Source organism: Rhyacophila brunnea, unplaced genomic scaffold (genome assembly GCF_057557595.1).
Source record: "Rhyacophila brunnea isolate RB1 unplaced genomic scaffold, BYU_Rbru_1.0 scaffold_22, whole genome shotgun sequence".
NCBI lineage: Eukaryota > Metazoa > Arthropoda > Insecta > Trichoptera > Rhyacophilidae > Rhyacophila > Rhyacophila brunnea.
The window spans coordinates 6053616-6075188 of NW_028232882.1; the positions used below are offsets into that span (position 1 = coordinate 6053616).

Consider the following 21573-nt stretch of genomic DNA (forward strand, 5'->3'; position numbering starts at 1 on the left):
TCTTAATAAATAAACAAGTCTTTATTTTAAAGTCATCCTTTTTACGATTACTTAATAAACTCACCTGATAGACCATTTCAAACATTTTAACAACTTCAAAGTCAAATTACTCAAATCTAGTATTCTCCAGTTAGTGTGTTCTGCCAGAACAGAGACGAGATATTTTTGTGACTAAATTTAAATGTGGTGGTGGTAAATTACAAATTGTTAGGTAAAAAAGGGGAAGAACTAAAATAGCACCCAGATACTTAATAATTTCGTGGGCAGATGCAAAAAATAAATGATTGCAAATTGAGTCAATAAAACCTTGTCCAATTCTTATAATTTTATTTGAAAATATAGACAAATTAAATGTAATTAAAATGATTTCATTTAGGTACATATTTAAATTTTAAATTAAGTTAATTCATTTTAAGGTAGTTTTATTTGATATGAATAATTCTGTTTATAACAACAAAAACATCGACACAAGAAATTATCTCAAACACAGCTTATGGTACCTAGTTAGGAAATTAACAATATGTTTAAGGGGGGACATGCTCGTCGAAGGTCAAAATTGAGTTTTTATTGTATTTTAAAACCATGATCCTGGACACTCCTTAAACGTTGTAGATAATCTATTTATATAATTTTGAAGCCTTATTATCCTTTATAGTTATTTTAAACATTTGATGACTGCATAAAGTATTTTTGTTACATAAAATAGTATTCTTTTAAACCTCTCGCTCTAATTTTTTAGAATATAGTCATATTTCGGTACATAACTGTGCAGTGGTGTTAAGATTTTTTAAGTTTATTAATTTTTAAACGCATTTATGAAACTTTTAGTATATTTTTTTACGAGATAATTTTTGTAAAATATTCACGATAAAAAATTATATTGATAATCTCTGTGATCCCAAATTTGACAAGAATTAGGCATTTTATTATTCAAAAAATCGGCAAGATTAACACATTTAAAGATGATTCTAAAGATACTTATTATAAGCTATGTCTTTGACCATTCAAGTGTGATAAACATCTTATGAATAATGATTGCTTTATAATAATTATTGACCTAAGAATAAGGTAGTGTTTTTTTGAAATACGCCATTTCTTTTGTCATTCCCTAGTGGTTAAGCTACAACATAAGGCCGTAGCCATAAATTGACAAACTATAATTAAAGTAGGGAGTAAAATTATGTTAACGCGCGTGTTTGAACATGTACCTAACCGATTTTTTTTAATTTTTTTTTTAAACGGTACATGTTCAAACACGCGCGTCAATATCATTTTACTCCCTACTTCAATTATAGTTTGTCAATTTATGGCTACGGCCGTATGTTGTAGCTTAACTACTGGGGAATGACAAAAGAAATGGCGTATTTCAAGAAAACACTACCTTATTCTTAGGTCAATAATTATTATAAAGCAATCATTATTCATAAGATGTTTATCACACTTGAATGGTCAAAGACATAGCTTATAATAAATATCTTTAGAATCATCTTCAAATGTGTTAATCTTGCCGATTTTTTGAATAATAAAATACCTAATTCTTGTCAAATTTGGGATCACAGAGATTATCAATATAATTTTTTATCGTGAATATTTTACAAAAATTATCTCGTAATAAATTATACTAATGGTTTCATAAATGCGTTTAAAAATTAATAAACGTAAAAAATCTTAACACCACTGCAGAGTTATGTACCGAAATATGACTATATTCTAAAACATTAGAGCGAGAGGTTTAAAAGAATACTATTTTATGTAACAACAATACTTTATGCAGTCATCAAATGTTTAAAATAACTATAAAGGATAATAAGGCTTCAAAATTATATAAATAGATTATCTACAACGTTTAAGGAGTGTCCAGGATCATGGTTTGAACATACAATAAAAACTCAATTTTGACCTACGACGAGCACGTGGGCCGTTAATAATATTATCTATATACTTACATAAATATAATTATTTCTTATATAGTATAATAATAAATAATTTAAAAAGATAATTTGAGAGATTCTTCGCTTAAGGGGGAACATGCTCAGCGTACGTCAAAATGGAGCTTTTATGCTATTTTCAAAGCATGATCCTGGACATTCCTTAAACGTTGTAGATAATCCATTTACATAATTTTGATGCCTTATTATCATTTATATTTATTTTAAACATTTGATGACCGCATAAATTATTTTTATTACATAAAATCGTATTCTTTTAAATAAATTTGTGATAAACATTCTACGAATAATGTTTGCTTTATAATAATTATTGACCTAAGAATACGGTAGTATTTTTTTTAAAATACGCCATTTCTATTGGCATTTCCCAGTGGCTAAGCTACAACATACGGCCGTAGCCATAAATTGACAAACGATAAATGAAGTAGGAAGTAAGATCATGGTAACGCGCGTGTTTAAGCATGTACCGCTTAAAAAAATTCGATTAGGTTACGTGAAATATGACTATATTCTAAAACATTAGAGCGAGATGTTTAAAAGAATACTATTTTATGTAATAAAAATACTTTATGCAGTCATCAAATATTATAAAGGATAAAATAAATATAAAGAATAATAAGGCTTCAAAATTATGTAAATAGATTATCTACAACCAGGGGCGGCTATTCCTTAGGGTACCTAGGGGACAGACCCTGGTCCCCTCATCATTCTATAGTCAATATTCAAAGAATATTGACTATAGAATTTTGTATAAATTAATTAAGTATATATTTTATTTGTACTGTTTGCCCTTCCTTGATTCTTGTTTCTTGGCCCATCCCAAATGCTCTATGTGAGTTTTGGCTCTACCTACATAGTACAATACAACGGTACTTCTGGGGTCGAAATTCGGTGCCCCCTTTAAAATCAAAGCAATGTTTATATAATGAGATGCTATATGCGATTGCCAGTTATGATTCTCAAAATTCATAAGAAAGCTGAACAACGCGTACGTCTGTAGGCCGTTTTGCACGTGCTATGCACATTTTACCCACATGTACCGATGCTGGACCGGGGACACTGTAGTAAATACCTGGTCTTGCATAAGTATGAGTTTATAATAATATTAAGGAGTTATCTTGTCGGTCGGCTGTAAATTCATATCCCATGACCCACCGGTTTAGTTTATTAGTGAGTTTGCCAGTAAGTGATCAAATATGTTATCTATCTCCTTAAGTTTTAAAATATATTTGTTAATACATACTATAATAATTTATAATATTATCTTGAATGATAATAACAAAGGGTAGGTATGTGCTATTTCAGTTAATTAAATCAATGTTAATTTGTATTACCTAAATATTAATTATTGTAATGTACTAGTTGTGGATAGTTGAATTTCACGTTAGTAAAATAATTTTGATAAATAATATTAGGTATTATGATGAATGAGGTGGTTCATTTATTGAAATATAAGTTCAGTACATTGACATTTGAAGACAAACTAGAAGTGAAACGATTAGGACCTCACCAACCAGTCACCAACAGATTTAGTTATTGTGTATGAACTAATCAAAACAAAAAAAGTATTTAACTCCGAACAGTTTACCAAAAAACATGGTTGACGGCGAGTGTATCCTTGAAAAGACTATTTTGTTTTTCTTGTAGCAATAAGATTCTTTCGAACGCAGGAGGCATATGAAGATGAAGTAATAGCTACAAAAGATATGTTTTTTACGCTTTGATTAATATTGATTAGGTAGGTACTTATTAGATATTTCACGCCATCTGACCCCACTTACTAAAAGATGCTAGAGCCGCCACTGTCTACAACGTTTAAGAAATATCCAGGATCATGCTTTGAAAATAGCATAAAAGCTCCATTTCGACGTACGCTAAGCATGTGGGCCGTTAAAATCATTTCAAAATAAATTGCGCAAAAGCGTAGCTAATAGTTTTTAATAATAAAAAAATAGTTAATGGCATAATATGATTGTGAATTGAATCTGCATAATACATTTAGTTAAACACATTTATTATACCATTTATTATATTATATTATACAACAGAATTGATTTTCTACGACTAAATTAATTAAAATTTAATTTCTACTGAAGCGATACCATGATGCCGTATTTTCCAAGATGGCGGAGAGCGCCAAAATCACCGGAATCAAAATGGCCGCCGTTGATGTTCGTAAAATGGACGACTTGTTCAGTCCCATCATTCTCTCTGAGCATTCGGCGCCTCCTTCGGGATAATCGACGCAGTGCGACTGTAAAAAAGAAGAAGAAAACGATTATCACTATTCCCAATGAAGTCTCATATAGTTTTATAGTAGGTATTAGAAATACTGTTGTATATAATATTATGTACATTGTAAAGAACACTTAACTATAGTGTTTTAATAGTACTAATGTATGAGTGTGAAACGTGGTATGTTGGGTATACTTCGCATTGTCCAAAAACATAAAAGGGTAAGGAAATAAATAAACATGGCGGATATAATACAATGCGTCAAGCCTTCAAAGTGATGATGAGCAGTTATACCACTCGAATAATATTATATTCACTGGACAAAGTACAACTAAAGAAATATAGAAATACCTAAAGGGCGAATGTTCACTGAATCGTTGGGACGATGAGTATTGTAAAAACTATTAGTCGAATTTGTCGAAATTAAAAAGATACCTATAACATAGTAGTCAGTGTACATGGGCGCGTTTCCTGAGGGGCGCAGGTTGGAATCTTGCTGGTTTTTTTTAAAGATTTTTTTCTGGTGGTTATATATTTATCAGAAGTGTTTTCAAATTATGTATGTTTAATAAAATAATGTTACATTCTTAAATCTTGTGAATTATTCGTTGACTAAAAAAATAGTTAAGTAATTATTTTAATATATTATGCTAGTTGGGTGTCAAATTATGTGTTTTGGGCCTGATGAATAATTATGCAAAAAAGGCTCTAAAACGTTATTGGAAGTCCATAGAACAAGATATCCAAGATGGATACCAGAATGGCAGCAGTTTAAAAAATATATTTTATTCTTTTTCGGTATTTAGTATTTTACAAAAATCATGCCATCTTTTTTATGTGTATTTTAAGTAAGTGATGACTTCTAATGAATAAGTGCAGTAAACGATATATCGGCTATTTTTTCGAGCACTCCAAAAAATTTTCAATTGAAATGGTTACTACACAGTTAAAATAAATAATTCAAAAATCAGGTTCTTCCATTGTGATCTTTGACCATATCTGGAGCTACTTCTGTGAAAGATAAATAAGCTACCTATTTAGAAACATGGAAATATTCCTGTGACGTAAAGTTAGAGGGATTGCGGTATATGTTGGCATATTATGCTCCTATAGTGAACAGAAGATGACAATTTAATTATTAGGGCATCCGCCAGAATGGTTATGACGGGATATGTTTTTTTTTATTATTAAATACCTGTATAAGTGAGTCACCCATCCCATGAAGGAATTCTCTGGTAAATGCAGCTGATTCCTCTCCGCACCGCTCGAGAACCACACGTTCTGAACAACCCATGTACTCTTGGAATGAACTGTAACATAGACAAGTAATAATATAATTAGCCTATATTGTCTTGATTTATTTGTGACGCATGTGAGAAAACATAATAATATGTAAATACGTATGAGAGAGCGAGACAAAGAGAAAACGTCTTAAATGGGATGAAAACGCGAATTAAGAAATTTAAAAAAAAACTATTGTGAAAAGAAATGAATCGTTTATTTTAATTGGGTCGTGAAAGAAAATCAATTATACCCTCATAATAGTTGGACGGATACTTGCAGTCCAGTATTAGCATTCCGGTGTATATAGAAAGTGTTAAGACAATACAATTAATTGCTGACAGATTGATGAAAAGGTATAAAGAACTTTACATCCAGGAAATTGACAGGTCGCACTGCCACCTGGTATTTTTTCTAGTGTTATATAATAAACGGAACGATGTTGATGGAAATATTTTCTCTATGAATAGAGACTAAATATTCATATTATATATATCATCATCATGCACTGCTGGATAAAGGCTTCAAGCTAATTCCACTTCTCTCGGTCCAATGCGTTGCGTTGCCACGTAATTCCGAAGAATCGCGATGTGATAGAGTTCGTTAAAAGCCTCAAATGGAGATTGGCTGGACACATAGCTCGAAGAAGAGACAATCGTTGTACAAATTTAGTCATCCAGTGGTATCCAAGAGGTACAAAACGTCCGCAAGGTAGACCTAGAGGCTGCTGGATCGATGAATTGATAGTATATATAGCCAAGCTTAATTATAAAGATTTTAATTTTTTTTCTTTTAATTTTACACTTTAATTACTTATAATAAAAATACAAGATAAAAAGAACTTTTATATACATACAACGTTTTTAAATTTTCTGTTGAATCATATAAACTTGACTTGACTAGCTTAAACGATCAAAAAAATTTGTAATTGATAGAAATAATGCTGAAATGTCATTTTGACATTCATATTGATTTTCATAATAACGCAAGTATATATTAATAATTTAGTTGCTATAGGACCCCAGACCCCTAGCAATCAATAATAGTGGATTGGATTACGGATTTCTTCCGAAATAACTTTTCATACAAGACAGAATTAACTGAAAATGGATTCAATTCTACTTAAAGATGGCTAAAAGTATTAAAAAATGCATTGGCATCGTGTTCTGATATATTCTAAGTTTCAAATGTCTAGCTAGTCGGGAAGTTAGTTAAAAAACGATTGCAAGATTTGTACCGGATAAACAACCACCGGAAAAATAAGAATACGACCTAATAAAAACGTTGTAAAAATCTACATTAAAAACCTAGCCATAAATAAAGGGTTTCATCCAGCAATGAATAGATGATGATACCATCTACTGTATAGTGATTTAAATATGATTATTGCTTACGCACGAATAACAACGTTTTTGTTATAATCTCCAACCTATGATCTGATCACACCTGAGTTTTTTGTTAACAAAACTCGTACGATGTATGTCATACGTTGCGATAATATATTTTTTATTACATTGACAAATCTACATACAAAGAAAAAATCATTGACATCGTCAGTAAAATAATACTGTAGACCAGTGGTTTTCAAACTTTTTCATCTGATTCATTCGATTGCCAAAAAAAGTACTGAGCGGCCGGCCAACTGTATATTTTCCAGTGGCGAGGGGTGGAGGTAGGCTGTTAAGATTCGACATAAATAGTGCACATTAAACTTTGTCAGTTATATTTATTTATTTGTTCGAAGAATACAATTCGCAGATGGTGCGGGTTAGTTTTTAAAATCCAGTTAAACCCCGTCAAAACCAAACCAAAATAGTTTAGGTATGCTATGGGCGATCCGACAAAAATTGTGCACAATTTTTTAGTCATACTTATTTGTTTTTGTTGAATTAAGAAGACATACTACAGGTATTGTTGGTAAGTTTTTTTAAATTCATTAAGGTGATGCATCAGTGAAACGCCAAATAATTTTCAACTGTACGCGCGACGAAATTTTGGACTCGCTGCCATTCACTGAGAGAATGTTGACCCTTGAACACGTCACTTTGCTGCGTGATGGCGACGGGTCAATTAATTCTAAAATCGTGTAAAGATGACTAAAAACGTTACCCATTTACTTTAAAAAGAAAACATGTCAATGAATATATTATTATTGTTACTAATATAACAATAAACAGAACATAAAATGGACGTATGTTGGATTTATATGACAATTAATATTTCGTTTGACAGGCGTCATTTTCACCCGCCACCCGCAATCCGCGCATCGCCTAGCGACGATCTTTTTAGACCGTGCCTCAACTAATGCATGGCCTTAAGCCCTGCCTAACCAAGCCATAATCGACACAACACATTCTTCTATCTATAAAATATCTCAAATTAAGTAAGTTTGAATGGCATAATTTTAGATATTTTTTAGATAAAGTAATGTTTTTTTTACTATTATCTACTATGGTTTGGATTAGGCAGGGTTTGATTGAATTTTAAAAACTAAAACAAACACTATCTACACACTGTAGTCTTGGCTCAATAAAAATAATTAATAGATATTATGACTGACAAAGCTTGGTGTACACTCTTTATGTCGGATTTTAACAGACTACCTCCACCCTTCGCCACTGGTATTCAATTTAATGTAATTCAATTCAATTTATTTATTTTTTAACATATTGTGGACATTACAAATTATAAGTTTAAGACGAAAGAAAGATATATAAAACAGTATTACATAAAAAAGAGATAAATCAAAATATACATATTATATAGTAAGTTATTAAAAAGTAAAATGTGTACATACAAAAAATATAAATTAGATAGGTACAAGGAAGTACACCGGACGAGTTAAGCAGGACCTATTTTAAGAATTTATAAAACAACGTCCACCTATACTCATCCTCACGTAGGTGGAATATATCAACAGCCGAAGAAATTTCGTTGAACATAGTTATCGCCCTCCCAATTGCCATTACCAGTAGCAGGTTGGTTCTGCACCTTGGGAGAATAAACAACTGATATTCTCTATTTCTAAGATAGTTATCAGGGTTATCATAGTTCATCATTGGTATGTAGGTAGGTGGTCTTGGAGATTTTCAAGTGTTGCATTGTAATCTCCATGAAGAAAATGTTGATGAACCCTGCTGCTATAAAAACGTATTCAGTATTGAATGAAAAAAAAATCTAATTATAATAATAATAACACATCCTTCGTTTTTTAGAATTTTAAACATGTTTTGTATACCTACGAAATCAATGTACTCGTATCTAAATCTTCGATCTTTGATTTTTCATGGGGCGCAGTCTTACGGGTGAGATAAGCCGTTTTTTCTGATTTTGGCATGTTATAATCACACGTCACTTGAGTATGACGGCCGCCTTTTTTGCGGATGATCGATGACAAATGGCGCCTGGCAATCATAAAATGACGTCGATTATTTTTGGATGGAAGCCTCCACACCACGTAACGCGTAAACACTTAGTGACCTTCATTCCGCAGGCAAGTAATAAAAAGGTTTTTCTAATATGGCGGTAATCAAAGATCAATAATAATAAATATCAACATAATAATCATCAATAAATCATTTCTTTTTTTATTCAACGAATACGACACAATATTTGAGAATGTAACATTCTATATACCAGTGGCGAAGACTCCATACTAGGCGATTATTTAAAGCCTACCTTCTTAAGAAAAATATTTTTTAATTGCATATTGACATATTTATATACTTAATCACTTCATTATTTTATGTTATATAAAAATAATTTATTTTGCCAACGAGAGATGTCGTATATGTATGAATGTATTACAGTATTACACAGTTTACAAAACAACTGCAACGTCTCGACGTAAATAAATCTCCGATTTTGTGTGAAATATTTCTGAATTTTTTTCGTATGGACTTTACGTCTCGTAACCGCAGCAAGTCTGCTGATTTTTACGAAATAAGGTAAGCTCCTATCGCAGAGCCTAAAACATTTGCGCATAATAATGTTGTCACGACTGCGCACTTTGTCCAAAATAATTGATAATTAGATAATTAAAAAAATAATTTCAACGGCGTTTAATCGAATATTAATAAATAAGTAAGTATAGATTGTTTTTATAAATAAAAATAAATTTTATCTAATGATTTTTGATGGGTATACATGTTTTGAAAAATACGTAATTTAAACACATCGCTCATTTTTATGTCGTCAATGAGTTTTTGAAGTTTCATTGAATTAGTGTGTCGTTGTCATTTACTAGTATGTACCTATTCATTAGTAGTAAATATCGTACTATTCTCGTAAGTAAGTATACCTGACAAGTGTGCTCTTTATATCAGATCTCCACAGCCTACCTCTTTCCAAAAGTCACCCTTCGCCACTGCTATGGTAACTGGACAAAACAGAACATGACAAGACAGAAAATGACATAACAGAACAGTGACAAAACAGAACAGCCAGGGGAAAAATAAAACATTAATTTTTGTGGAATCGGTACAGTTCAGTTATGAGGAATACAGCGGAAAACACATTTTGAAAATAGCCGATATACTTAGTAGTTCGTTGTTCCATTTTTGACCGTCTGTTAGATGTACGACCATGGCCCTCACATCCTGAACTGGGCCCTCATGCTAGGATCTTTGGCGGCCCCCCTACCTATCTCTAAGGATAAAGGCAGTGTGATGCTCTACAGTAGCGTTTTTCAAATGGTGTATGAGATAAAATTAATGTGTCTATATTTCGTATTTTTGTTGTATATTTTAATACGTACATTTGAATTAGGGAGTTGTCGAGTGGCGATACACAATTAGAATTTTTATCGTACAACCATATAATTTTAAGTATTTAATAATACTACTATTGAAGAAAAATAGCACCATATAAAAATAGACTTTTTTTTTTACTGTTAAAGCAAATTTGTGTTGTGTGTTTATCTCACTTATCTGGTCGACTGGCCTCGCCGGGCCTATCCTGAGCCCGGGCCCCCAGGCTAGAGCCCTGTCAGCCCCCCCTATGGGGGCCATGTGTAGGACTTTACCATTTATTTCAATATGCAACAATCACCATGTTCTACAAACGGATTTTATATATTGTATTCGAAGTATGAGCAACTATTAGCACTGCCATCAAAGTTTACAGTTTTGTGTCATAGCCTGACTATAGTGGGAAATGTGCCTTTATTTGAACGTATAATTGAATCTGGATGTTCAGTGTGGACGATGACCAGCGCATCTATTTCTATACACCTGCTTTCGGCCTTTACGGCAGATAACTAGGGTAGGAGAGTATCGAAATATTAACACGTATTGTAACAATTACAATAAGTTAGCCGTTTGAACTGTCAAAACTGTCTATCTCACTCTAAAATTTATCACAGCCAAGAGATGTGCTGTTAAAACATAGCACTTATTGTAGCAATTACAACTAACTTATTGTAAGTGTTACAATAAGTGCTAATACTTGGATACTTTCCTACCCTAGATAGCGGCCGAAAGCAGTCTTTCAGTCGCAGGTCAGACAAATGGTTGAAAATGATCTGCGATGGTTTCATGCATGGTTGATTTAAATGCTTTCAGATAAATTAAGGATTTGGGCAGAACAGTTACGTAGAATAAACAATCGCATATTTATTATTTAACTTTGAATTCAATTCAATCAATTTGGTCACTGATGCACATTCGTTCAATTTCCAGCACCCTGCTTTTGTTGTTTCATATTATGATCAGTGGGTCTATTCTGTACTTGTCGACCGCTAAAGTGATAGATATTATCAAACTTAGGATAGGTTTGTATCAAAGTATTAGCACTTATTGTAACAATTACAATACGTTGGATATAATTGTTGCAATAAGCGTTACATTTTAACAGCGCCTCTCTTGCTGCTGTTAAAATATAGCACTTATTGCAACAATACAACCAGCTTATTGTAATTGTTACAATACGTGCTAATACTTTGATACAAACCTACCCTAAGTTTGATAATATCTATCACTTTATCATTTTAGCGGTCGATAAGTATAGAATAGACCCACTGTAAATGAATGATTTTTTGCTTAAGGGGGGACATGCTCGTCGAAGGTCAAAATTGAGTTTTTATTGTATTTTCAAACCATGATCCTGGACACTCCTTAAACGTTGTAGATAATCTATTTATATAATTTTGAAGCCTTATTATCCTTTTTAGTTATTTTAAACATTTGATGACTGCATAAAGTATTTTTATTACATAAAACTTAATTCTTTTAAACCTCTCGCTCTAATGTTTTAGAATATAGTCATATTTCGGTACATAACTGTGCAGTGGTGTTAAGATTTTTTACATTTATTAATTTTTAGACGCATTTATAAAACCATTCGTATAATTTATTACGAGATAATTTTTGTAAAATATTCACGATAAAAAATTATATTGATAATCTCTGTGATCCCAAATTTGACAAGAATTAGGCATTTTATTATTCAAAAATCGGCAAGATTAACACATTTGAAGATGATTCTAAAGATACTAATTATAAGCAATGTCTTTGACCATTCAAGTGTGATAAACATCTTATGAATAATGATTGCTTTATAATAAAATAAATAAATCATAAAATGTTTAAAATAACTATAAAGGATAATAAGTCTTTAAAATTATATAAATAGATTATCTACAACGTTTAAGGAGTGTCCAGGATCATGGTTTGAAAATACAATAAAAACTCAATTTGACCTACGACGAGCACGTGGGCCGTTAAATGAAATTATTCTTGCAACGATTTAAAACGACTCAAATGGAATATGTACTATAAAACTTAAATCAATTAGAATCACAGAAATACCTATACCTTGAGAAAATTAAATATTCAATGTATTGGCACATTGTATACATTAAAAAGAGTGACAAGCATAATCACAAATTATTAAAAATACATATTCGTACAGAGGTAGATTATAAATATATTTTTTGTGAGTATTTTTTTTTTAAATTGACGTAAAATGTCGTAAAAACATGTGTTTTATTATTATTGTTGCGGAGGCATAATAACATAGCAATGTAAAAACCAATTACACTGAATTATTATTATGTGCCTATTGATTATTGCGTAACGTAGTAACTACCTGTAGAAATACACGTAGGTAATATGTTACACAGGTAAAGGTAAGTGAGCGAATAATGGCATCGCGAGAGGTAATTTGTCAGCGGAGAAGTTGAACGTCGATCAGGGTAACATGGCCATCACTCTTCGGGCAGGAAATGCATCCATTGAATAACAGGAAGCGCATCTGCTGCAGTGGTTTCCAAATGCAACCATTTATGAAGCCACCTGTGGTTACTGTTAAACTACTGTGAAATCAATTTAGACAAAGTTAAAAAAACATATATTCATCAATTAGGTATGTCTCATTTATAATATAAAATAAAAAGTTTGTCCGGAAATTTGAGACTCCCAAATGGCAGGCTTTAGAAAAGTGTTTCTCAGCTATTTTACAATTGTTGACCGATAGTATCTACAATTTTACAATGAAGTTATGATGGGTTATGGTCAATTCTCCCATGGTCACATTTATGGTGCAATGTAAAAAGAGGATAATGAAAAAACCTACTGCCAGATGACAATAATTTCTAAAAATGATTTTATATAACAATGCCTAATGTAATATAACCAAGTAAACGCACAATCAGAAAATATAAAACCTTGACAGTATAGACAAGAGAACTATGTAACAAAATACATACAGAGTTTTTGTTTGAGCTAATTTTAGCAGTAAATAATTAAAGATAAAAAGAACTTTTTATATACAACTTTTTAAATTTTCTGTTGAATCATATAAACTTGACTTGACTAGCTTAAACGATCAAAAAAATTGTACTTGATAGAAATAATACTGAAATAGTAGTCATAGTCATATTGATTTCCATAGTAACGCACGTTTATATTAATAATTTAGTTGCTAGGACCAACTTAGCAACCAATAATAGTTTTACCTTTTACGGATTTCTTTCGAAATAACTTTTTATACAAAACAGAATTAACTGAAAATGAAATCAATTCTACTTAAAGATGGCTAAAAGTATTAAAAAAATGCATTGGCATCGTGTTCTGATATATTCTAAAAGTTTCAAATGTCTAGCTAGTCGGAAAGTTAGTTAAAAATCGATTGAAAGATTTGTACCGGACATATAAGAATACGAACTAAGAAAAACGTTGTAAAATACACAAATACTAAGTAAAACTAGGTGTAGGTACAAACGCTTATTTTAAATAAAACCTTGCCTGCGTCGCTTATTTGTTATAGCACTAACTGCCAATTAAAGTTTAGGAGTAGTTAGTGACCCCGCAACTAAAATTCAATGATTTTTTATATTATTAAATGACTTGATTAATTACGTAGGCGAATTGAAAAAGGGTGGATAAGTAATTTATTGTTTATAAAACCATTTTTGGCAAATGCTTGAACATTTCAGTCATGTAAATTCTAGTGGTTGTTGAGGCAATAGAACTATCTACATGTAATACATGCTAAACGCTTACAATTGTATGTAAGTTTGTATTTTACTATATCCTTAGGGTATGCAGAGGTACTATCTTGGTCTTGTTCGATCGCTTAGCCTTTATTTTTTTTGTAATACATTTCAACCCACCAACGACTGAAATATCTTTCCACAGAATTTCACAAACATAATAATAATAATTGCTAGATGTTGTTATTTATCAACATTCGAGAATTAATTATTTAATATAGTTCGAGATTGGGTTTGTAGTACTTCAAAAATCTCGCAAACTATTTAGGATATTTTGCTAGGTCGTCCACAATGCTGGTTGAAAATTTTTATTTCAGAATCACATAATTAAACGTCAGGGTTTTTTCTCGTGTCAATAAAATCTATAAGTAGCATTATTTACTACACTACTTTTGCGGTTTACAAGATTGTATGATGTATTTCCGTAAATATGGGATACAAATTACGAAAACTAATTATGAATGCTAATTAAAACCTCCCTCTCAATAATGATCTATGTTACATTTGGGCATTTTGAGATAATCAAATAAAACTATTTTGTTGAGAAGAAATTATTTATAATTAAAAGGCCTCTCCTGAATTCCTAATCGCTTATTTTTATTCCTCTTCCAATTTTCTTTTTGCACCGCAGGTTAACAAAAACTCTCGTATCATCCTCCACTTTGACGGATGCATAGACCATTGTTGTAGGGAGGCCAACATAACAGATCAAAAACAAGTGACTTAATGTTGCTAGATCAAAAAAATAAATATGCCAAAACAGAGGCAATGTGATGTAGATCATTGTTGCATATTTAGTTAAAAACTGACAAAATGTAACATAGATCCATTATTGAGGGGGAGGGTTCGATTATTAATAAAACTGGTTTGTCTGTCTGTCCGTTTTATAACTTAAAAACTACGAAACCAAAATCAATAAAATTTTCACAGATTCTAGATTCCATTTTATTTAATAGGTAATATAAAATTATTTTGACAACTCTACTGTTCTGCAAGCACAAGTCGAAGTCTGGCGCAATGTTTTCAAGAAAGGTTGTCAATTACATGAATTACAATTTCTATATATTTAAGACATAATATCGTACGCTGAATGCTTTTAAAATAATAATATAAGAATAAGAAATCCAGTACGAAATTTATTTTTAGTAGGTAGTTAGAAGACTTAGGCAATTTTAATAACTCCACTCTTTGAATAACAATTAACTAACTAACAATTAACTGACTAACGTCGATAGTTTCTCCTGTTGATTTTTTAATACTTTTGCTTTTGTAGCGTGGGAAAGGGACAACTGTGTCGCTACATTTCAAAATCAGCCAAGTCCACCTTTAGGTATTTTTGACTTTTTTGTGAATTGCTGAAGAACTACTGCTTTCTAACATTTCTGCATTATCAAAATATGGAATTTATTAATTTTCAATATTCTATACCCGAAATAATATAAACTTTTACCCTTGTGACTATGTATTTGAGCAAACAAAAAGCTGTTTTTCTCCTATTCATCTATTATGTACTTAGCTGATTTTGAAATTTAGCGACACAAATGTTAAAAATACGTACATTCAGAAATACAGTCATCCGGTTATAAAGAGTGGTAAATTTTGAAGCAACTTAATTTAAAAGATGCAACGAAACAAAACATTTTCTCTCGATCATTATGATTAATCTAATAAACTGTTTATTTTATTCAACGAATAATTCACAGGATTTAAGATTGTAACATTCTTTATATTGAATATACATAATTTGAAAAAACATCAGATTTTGAAAAAATATTAGCAAGCGCATGTACGTTATAACTAAAATTTGGAGTGATCCGGTCGTCTCACAAAGACCGATAGCCGACATTAACGCATTATGATAAGCGTTAATTAAGTATGAAACCTGTGGTTTGATTGGTAAAGGACGTTGGCGCAAATCTAGTGGTTAGAGATTCAAGTTACGTCGAGCGTCGAGGTATAATACGAGTATATTAGAGGTGTTTTCAAATTATGTATATAGTATATTTTATGATAATACCACGCGATAAATGAACACGTTTCATTAGATAATGAATTAATTACCTTCTTGGTAAACGTTGAATCTTTTGAAGATGGTAAATAAAATATACTATCAAATCTTAGCCAAATATATTATAATATTATGAGTGATTAAAATTATCTATATTAAGAATTCCATACACAGATTTTAAAGCCCAGTTTAAACAAACAATGAGCGAAAATAAGGGTAAATATTTAGAAAATCTTGGGAAAGAAAAGGGAACACACTACTATCAAAACTATTATAGTAGATCTCCTAAAATTTGGTTTAGTAAACATTGTAAAATAAAGCGAGATGTAATAGTGACAATAGCTAGAAGCAGGACAGGGTATTACAGTCTCAACGAATCATTGTATAAAATTAAAGTGGTAGATAGCTCTCAGTATCAGTGTGGGCATCCCACTTAGAAAGATCTTAACCACATTGTCTGGCAATGTGATGCCTATGACCAGGAGAGAGAGAGGTGTTAATGAATAAATTGGGAAAATGCAGGTTATACCCTCCTTTCACGATTAATTCATTCCTGGCAAAACCAAATATTTCAGTTATGAAAATTTTACATGAATTTCTCCAAAAATGTAACGTAAATGTATAGTGTAACAAAAATGTAATTCTGTATTATTAATAATGTAACTATTTATGTCTGTAGTTAAAAAAGTGTATGTATACTTTTGTAAACCATTGTAAAGCAGAATAGCCTTCCATTCAGAGAAGAGCTCAATTGCTTCCAAATAAAGAAAAAAATATATCTATATGATTCATTTAGACACAGATTTTAGTGCAATATTGCAGCTATTTGGGAACAGTTTTGACAGCGTGTTCGGAAATGAGCGCCAATGACTTATCGCGAAATTCAAAATGATATCCTGAACAGATTCTTCAGCTGTCATTGGTGCTTATTTAGAATATTGAAAATTTCGCAACCAATTCACGTCTCACTTTCAGATTCATGGCGATAGATCAAACGCCACACTCAGATTATTATTTCACAATTTCAAAGAATATTACGCATTTCTCTAGTTTGATATCTTACGTAGCTATATATAAATATATCAGTAGCGAAGGGTGGAGGTAAGCTGTTAAGATCCGCCATAAATAGTGCACACTGAACTTTGTTAGTCACACGCATTTGTTTTTATTGAACTAAAACTACAATTTACAGATGGTGTTGGTTAGTTAAAAAAAAACAATTAAACCCTACCTGAACCAAACCATAATACTTTTGGTATAATTTGGGTGACACGACAAAATTGTACACACTTTTTCATTCATTCTTATTTGTTTTCGTTGGATTAAGAATACATATTAAACATATTGTGGGTTCATTTTTTTAAATTCACGAAGCCCCGCCTAAACCAAACTACAATAGATAACAAATATTATTCTATCTATAAAATATCCAAAGTTATGTATGATTTAATTGCATAATTTTAGATGTTTTATAGATAGACGAGTATTTTTTTTACTATTATCTATTATGGCTTGGTTTTCGCAGGGTATAGTTGAATTTTAAAAATTAACCAACACTATTGGTCAATTGTAGTCTTATTTCAATAAAAACAAAGGCATATGACTAACAAAGTTCATTGTGCACTATTTATGGCGGATCTTAACAGCTTACCTCCACCCTTCGCTACCGATATATATATATGTATATATATAAATCAGTGACGAGAGGTGGAGATAGGCTCTTAAGTTCTGACGACATAAAATAGTGCACACTAAAATTCGTCAGTCATACTTTTTTTTTTTCATTGAACTAGGAATACAAATTTCAGATGGTGTTGGTTAGTTTTTAAAATTCAATTAAACCCTGCGAAAATCAAAACATAAGAGTTTCGATATATTTTGGGCGATACTACAAAATTGTGCACACTTTTTTATTTCACTAAGCTTCGTCAGTCATACTCATTTGTATTTATTGAACTGATAATACAAATTGCAGATGGTGTTGAATAGTTTTTAAAAATCAATTTAAACCTGCCTAACCAAACCATAATATTTCAGTTACTTCAAGTCAGCGGACGCACCTACACCGTCGTTAACTACAGAGTGATTCAACCAAAACGCATCTGTTCGACCATCGGTGCGTTAAATCTGACACGGTTTGAGCAAACGACACCATCCTGAACTTGTCATCATCATTTATTGTTGTTTTAATTTAATAAAACGCAATTTTTTTTGTAGTACTTCTTCCACATTTAATCAATAGATTAGGACCGGTTTCGTCCACCTCAGAGGGGCATTTTCAACTGAATACATTTTTTGAAACAATATTTATCAAACAAAATTCAAAGCGACAGAAATAATATAACAATATGTACATAAATTATCCGTCTAATCCGTACCTATTGTTATATTATTTCTGTCGCTTTGGATTTCGTTTGCTAAATATTGTTTTAAAAAAATGTATTCAGTTGAAAATTTCCCTCTGAGGCGGGCGAAACCGGTTCTAATCTATTGATTAAAAGTGGAATAAGTAGATACTACAAAAAAAAAATTGCGTTTTATTAAATTAAAATAACAATACAATGCAGTTCCACCATGAATTGACAGTTAACACAATAAAAGAAATCATCATTATCCCAAAACCCAAGTGAAATCGTGAGAGTGACATTCTGAACCGTCCGTTTACCAGTACGTGAGTGCACCAGCCCTCTCAACATAAAATGCCAGTGTCTGGTATCCTATTTACGTTTACACACCCCTCCCCATCTAGATCCACTAATTACAGATCACTATCAGTCATAAAGCGCAACCAATGTTATTAAATTAAAAAAATATATATAAATATTTGAATTGCACTTCAGACCTTGCGATATTGAAAATATTTAATATATGAAATATTTCCGATACACTTTGTAACACAGTTAAATCGGATCATGGCCAAAGAAATCGCACTTCAACAGCTCATAAAATTCCATCTAGTTATAGTCGAAACGGTTAGAGAAAATGGTTTATTTTTATATTTGACCTTTCGTCGGAGCATATACGACTTCCTGATTTCGCTTTATTAAATTTGTCCCCCGAAAGTTCAATAAAAAAAATCCGGTGAACTGCAAACAAATCTTTCTCTTAGTCGTACAGGAGAATAAAATATTCAAAGATTATGCAAACACGCGAGAGATCAATAGCTCGGACATGTGCGAAGAAAGTTGTCGAAAAGGGGGTTGATATTTATTTACGCTACCGTTTCGCAGCCCTGCCCGCGGGCCAAATTGGTTTTGTTATGTTGGCCATAGCGTGTGTTTATTCAACAAATAAGACAACGGCCATTTTGTCGTCGATTTGAAAATAAATAATTACAAGATAAAAATAACTTTTTATATACTTACGTTTTGAAATTTTCTGTTGAATCATATAAACTTGACTTGGCTAGCTTAAACGATCAAAAAAATTGTACTTGATAGAAATACTGAATAATGAAATGTCATTCCATATTGATTTACATAGTAACGCACGTATATATTATTAATAATTTAGTTGCTAGAACCCCTAACAAACAATAATGGTATCGAAATAACTTTTCATACAAAACAGAATTAACTGATAATGAATTCAATTATACTTAAAGATGGCTAAAAGTAATTAAAAAATGCATTGGCATCGTGTTCTGATATATTATTCTAAAAGTTTCAAATGTCTAGCTAGTCGGGAAGTTAGATAAAAATCGATTGCAAGATTTGTACTGGATAAACAACCACCGGACAAACAAGAATACGAGCTAATAAAAACGTTGTAAAATACATGCAAATCTCTCTAACCAATGATCAAGCGCCCTAAAATATACATTCATTATCAGAGGATCAAAGGTCAAATACATTTCACGCCCTAACGATATTTTAAGTGGACTGCAATTTATGATTAGGTGTTCGGAGGGGCAGGTTGGACATGGGAACTCCGGGCACTAACCTTTTTGATGGATAGTAAAGGAAGTTCCGTACCTACTCTTAGATCCCAGTCGCTCGCGCTCTTTGCAATGCATCGATGTCTTTTGTATGCGTATGGATATGAGCTATGCGAGGCCGACCCTACGATAATCTCTATACGTATCACTATTGATTATGAGAGTTAAATATTGAAACACTAATAATATAACATGATTTATAATCTTTTCAATAAATCCACCATTAAAAGTCATGATTATTTTTAAAATTCATCACTATTAAACACAAATAAAATTTATTTAATACGACACGTGTTTCGTCAGCATAGTAAACTTTATCAACCAGGTATACGAAAGAATTATTTTACTTTAAGTTTATATACTATATACTTATTCTAAATGCTGTGAGTTGGTATATAATATGATACGAGAAAAGGACAGTTGAAAATGATTGAGAATGTTTCAAATAGTGTTTCAGTATTGCGCGTACTATGATGTGCAAAATGGCAAATTTTAATGTTGGGAATACTACTTATGTTATGTACCTATACTTTTTAAAATAATATAAACATACCACAGAATAGATTAATAATATATAAATGGGAAAGCCAGTTGCCATGGATCAATGCTTTGAAACATATTTCGGTTTACGACCTAATGACGATCAGTCCAGAAAAAAACAAATAATACAGAACCTGTCTGAATGTTTTTACGTGACAAACTTTAATTCATATTATGATAGGTAAAATATTCTTGAACACGTGTTTAAGTTTATCTCATATTTCACCAAACGACAGAATTAACAGGCGAAGTATTGTAAGTATGAACACTTAAAAAAATCCCTGGTCGCATTTATTATATTATATTGTTTCGATTTGTATAATATCCAGTCCGGTATACGCTTTGAGAAAATTGTTTTTCCGGCACCCCGAAGTCATTTAACATTCTGAAATCCTGATGTGACGCCTTCTAGCGAAACTTGGCGCGCAGGACGATCACTCAGGGTGTCGGGAAGGATTTTAACTCTAAGCATCAGATGTTCCACAGTGCCGACTTAAGCTACTAAGCCGCGAATACGTCAAGGCGCTAAAAATATTACCCCGCGTCTCAAGTGAAACGGATATACCCGTTTAAACTGAGAAATACAAAATGAGAAATAATTTCATATCACATACCTACATAATTTGGAACATCCTCAGAAATCAGTAAAGGAAGGTAGGTTGCAGTAGCGAAGGGTGGAGGTAAACTTTTAATATCTGCCATACATAGTGCACATTATACTTTGTTAGTCATACGTCTTAGATTATAGAAAAATATAGATAGAGCTATTGCAAGTGTTTGTCCCTCAAAACATGACGAACTTTTTCACACACTTGCCTCGCCCCCTTCGCGCTTCCTCCGCGACCCTTTCCTGGGTTATTCGAAAATATGTGTGACTGTGTGCGTGACGTAGTGTTGCCAGATATCGAATATTTATTCTAATGTTATAATTTTACAAGCGATGTTTTTATAAATTATATTATGGCAACACTGGCGTGTTGGCTATGCACTTGGTAAAACATTACTCACTAAAATTGGCTCATGCGGAGGGCTTGTCATACGTATTTGTTTTTATTGAACTAAGACAACAAATTGCAGATGGTGTTGGTTAGTTTTAAAATATCAATTAAACCCTGTCTAAACCAAACCATAA

The 21573-nt window shown here is 31.8% G+C and overlaps 1 protein-coding gene across 1 annotated transcript in view; it reads right to left on the reverse strand.

The window, feature by feature from the left end:
• Positions 1-3911: 3911 nt before the first annotated feature.
• Positions 3912-21573, reverse strand: part of LOC147069981 (uncharacterized) — a 284640-nt gene continuing 266978 nt past the window's right edge. Inside the window, exons 4-5 of the mRNA XM_085949631.1 lie at positions 5380-5494; positions 3912-4203 (exon numbers count right to left, since the gene is read on the reverse strand). Coding sequence (XP_085805757.1) covers positions 4030-4203; positions 5380-5494 — 289 coding nt within the window. The 3' untranslated portion in view covers positions 3912-4029. The remainder of the gene's footprint in view (positions 4204-5379; positions 5495-21573) is intronic.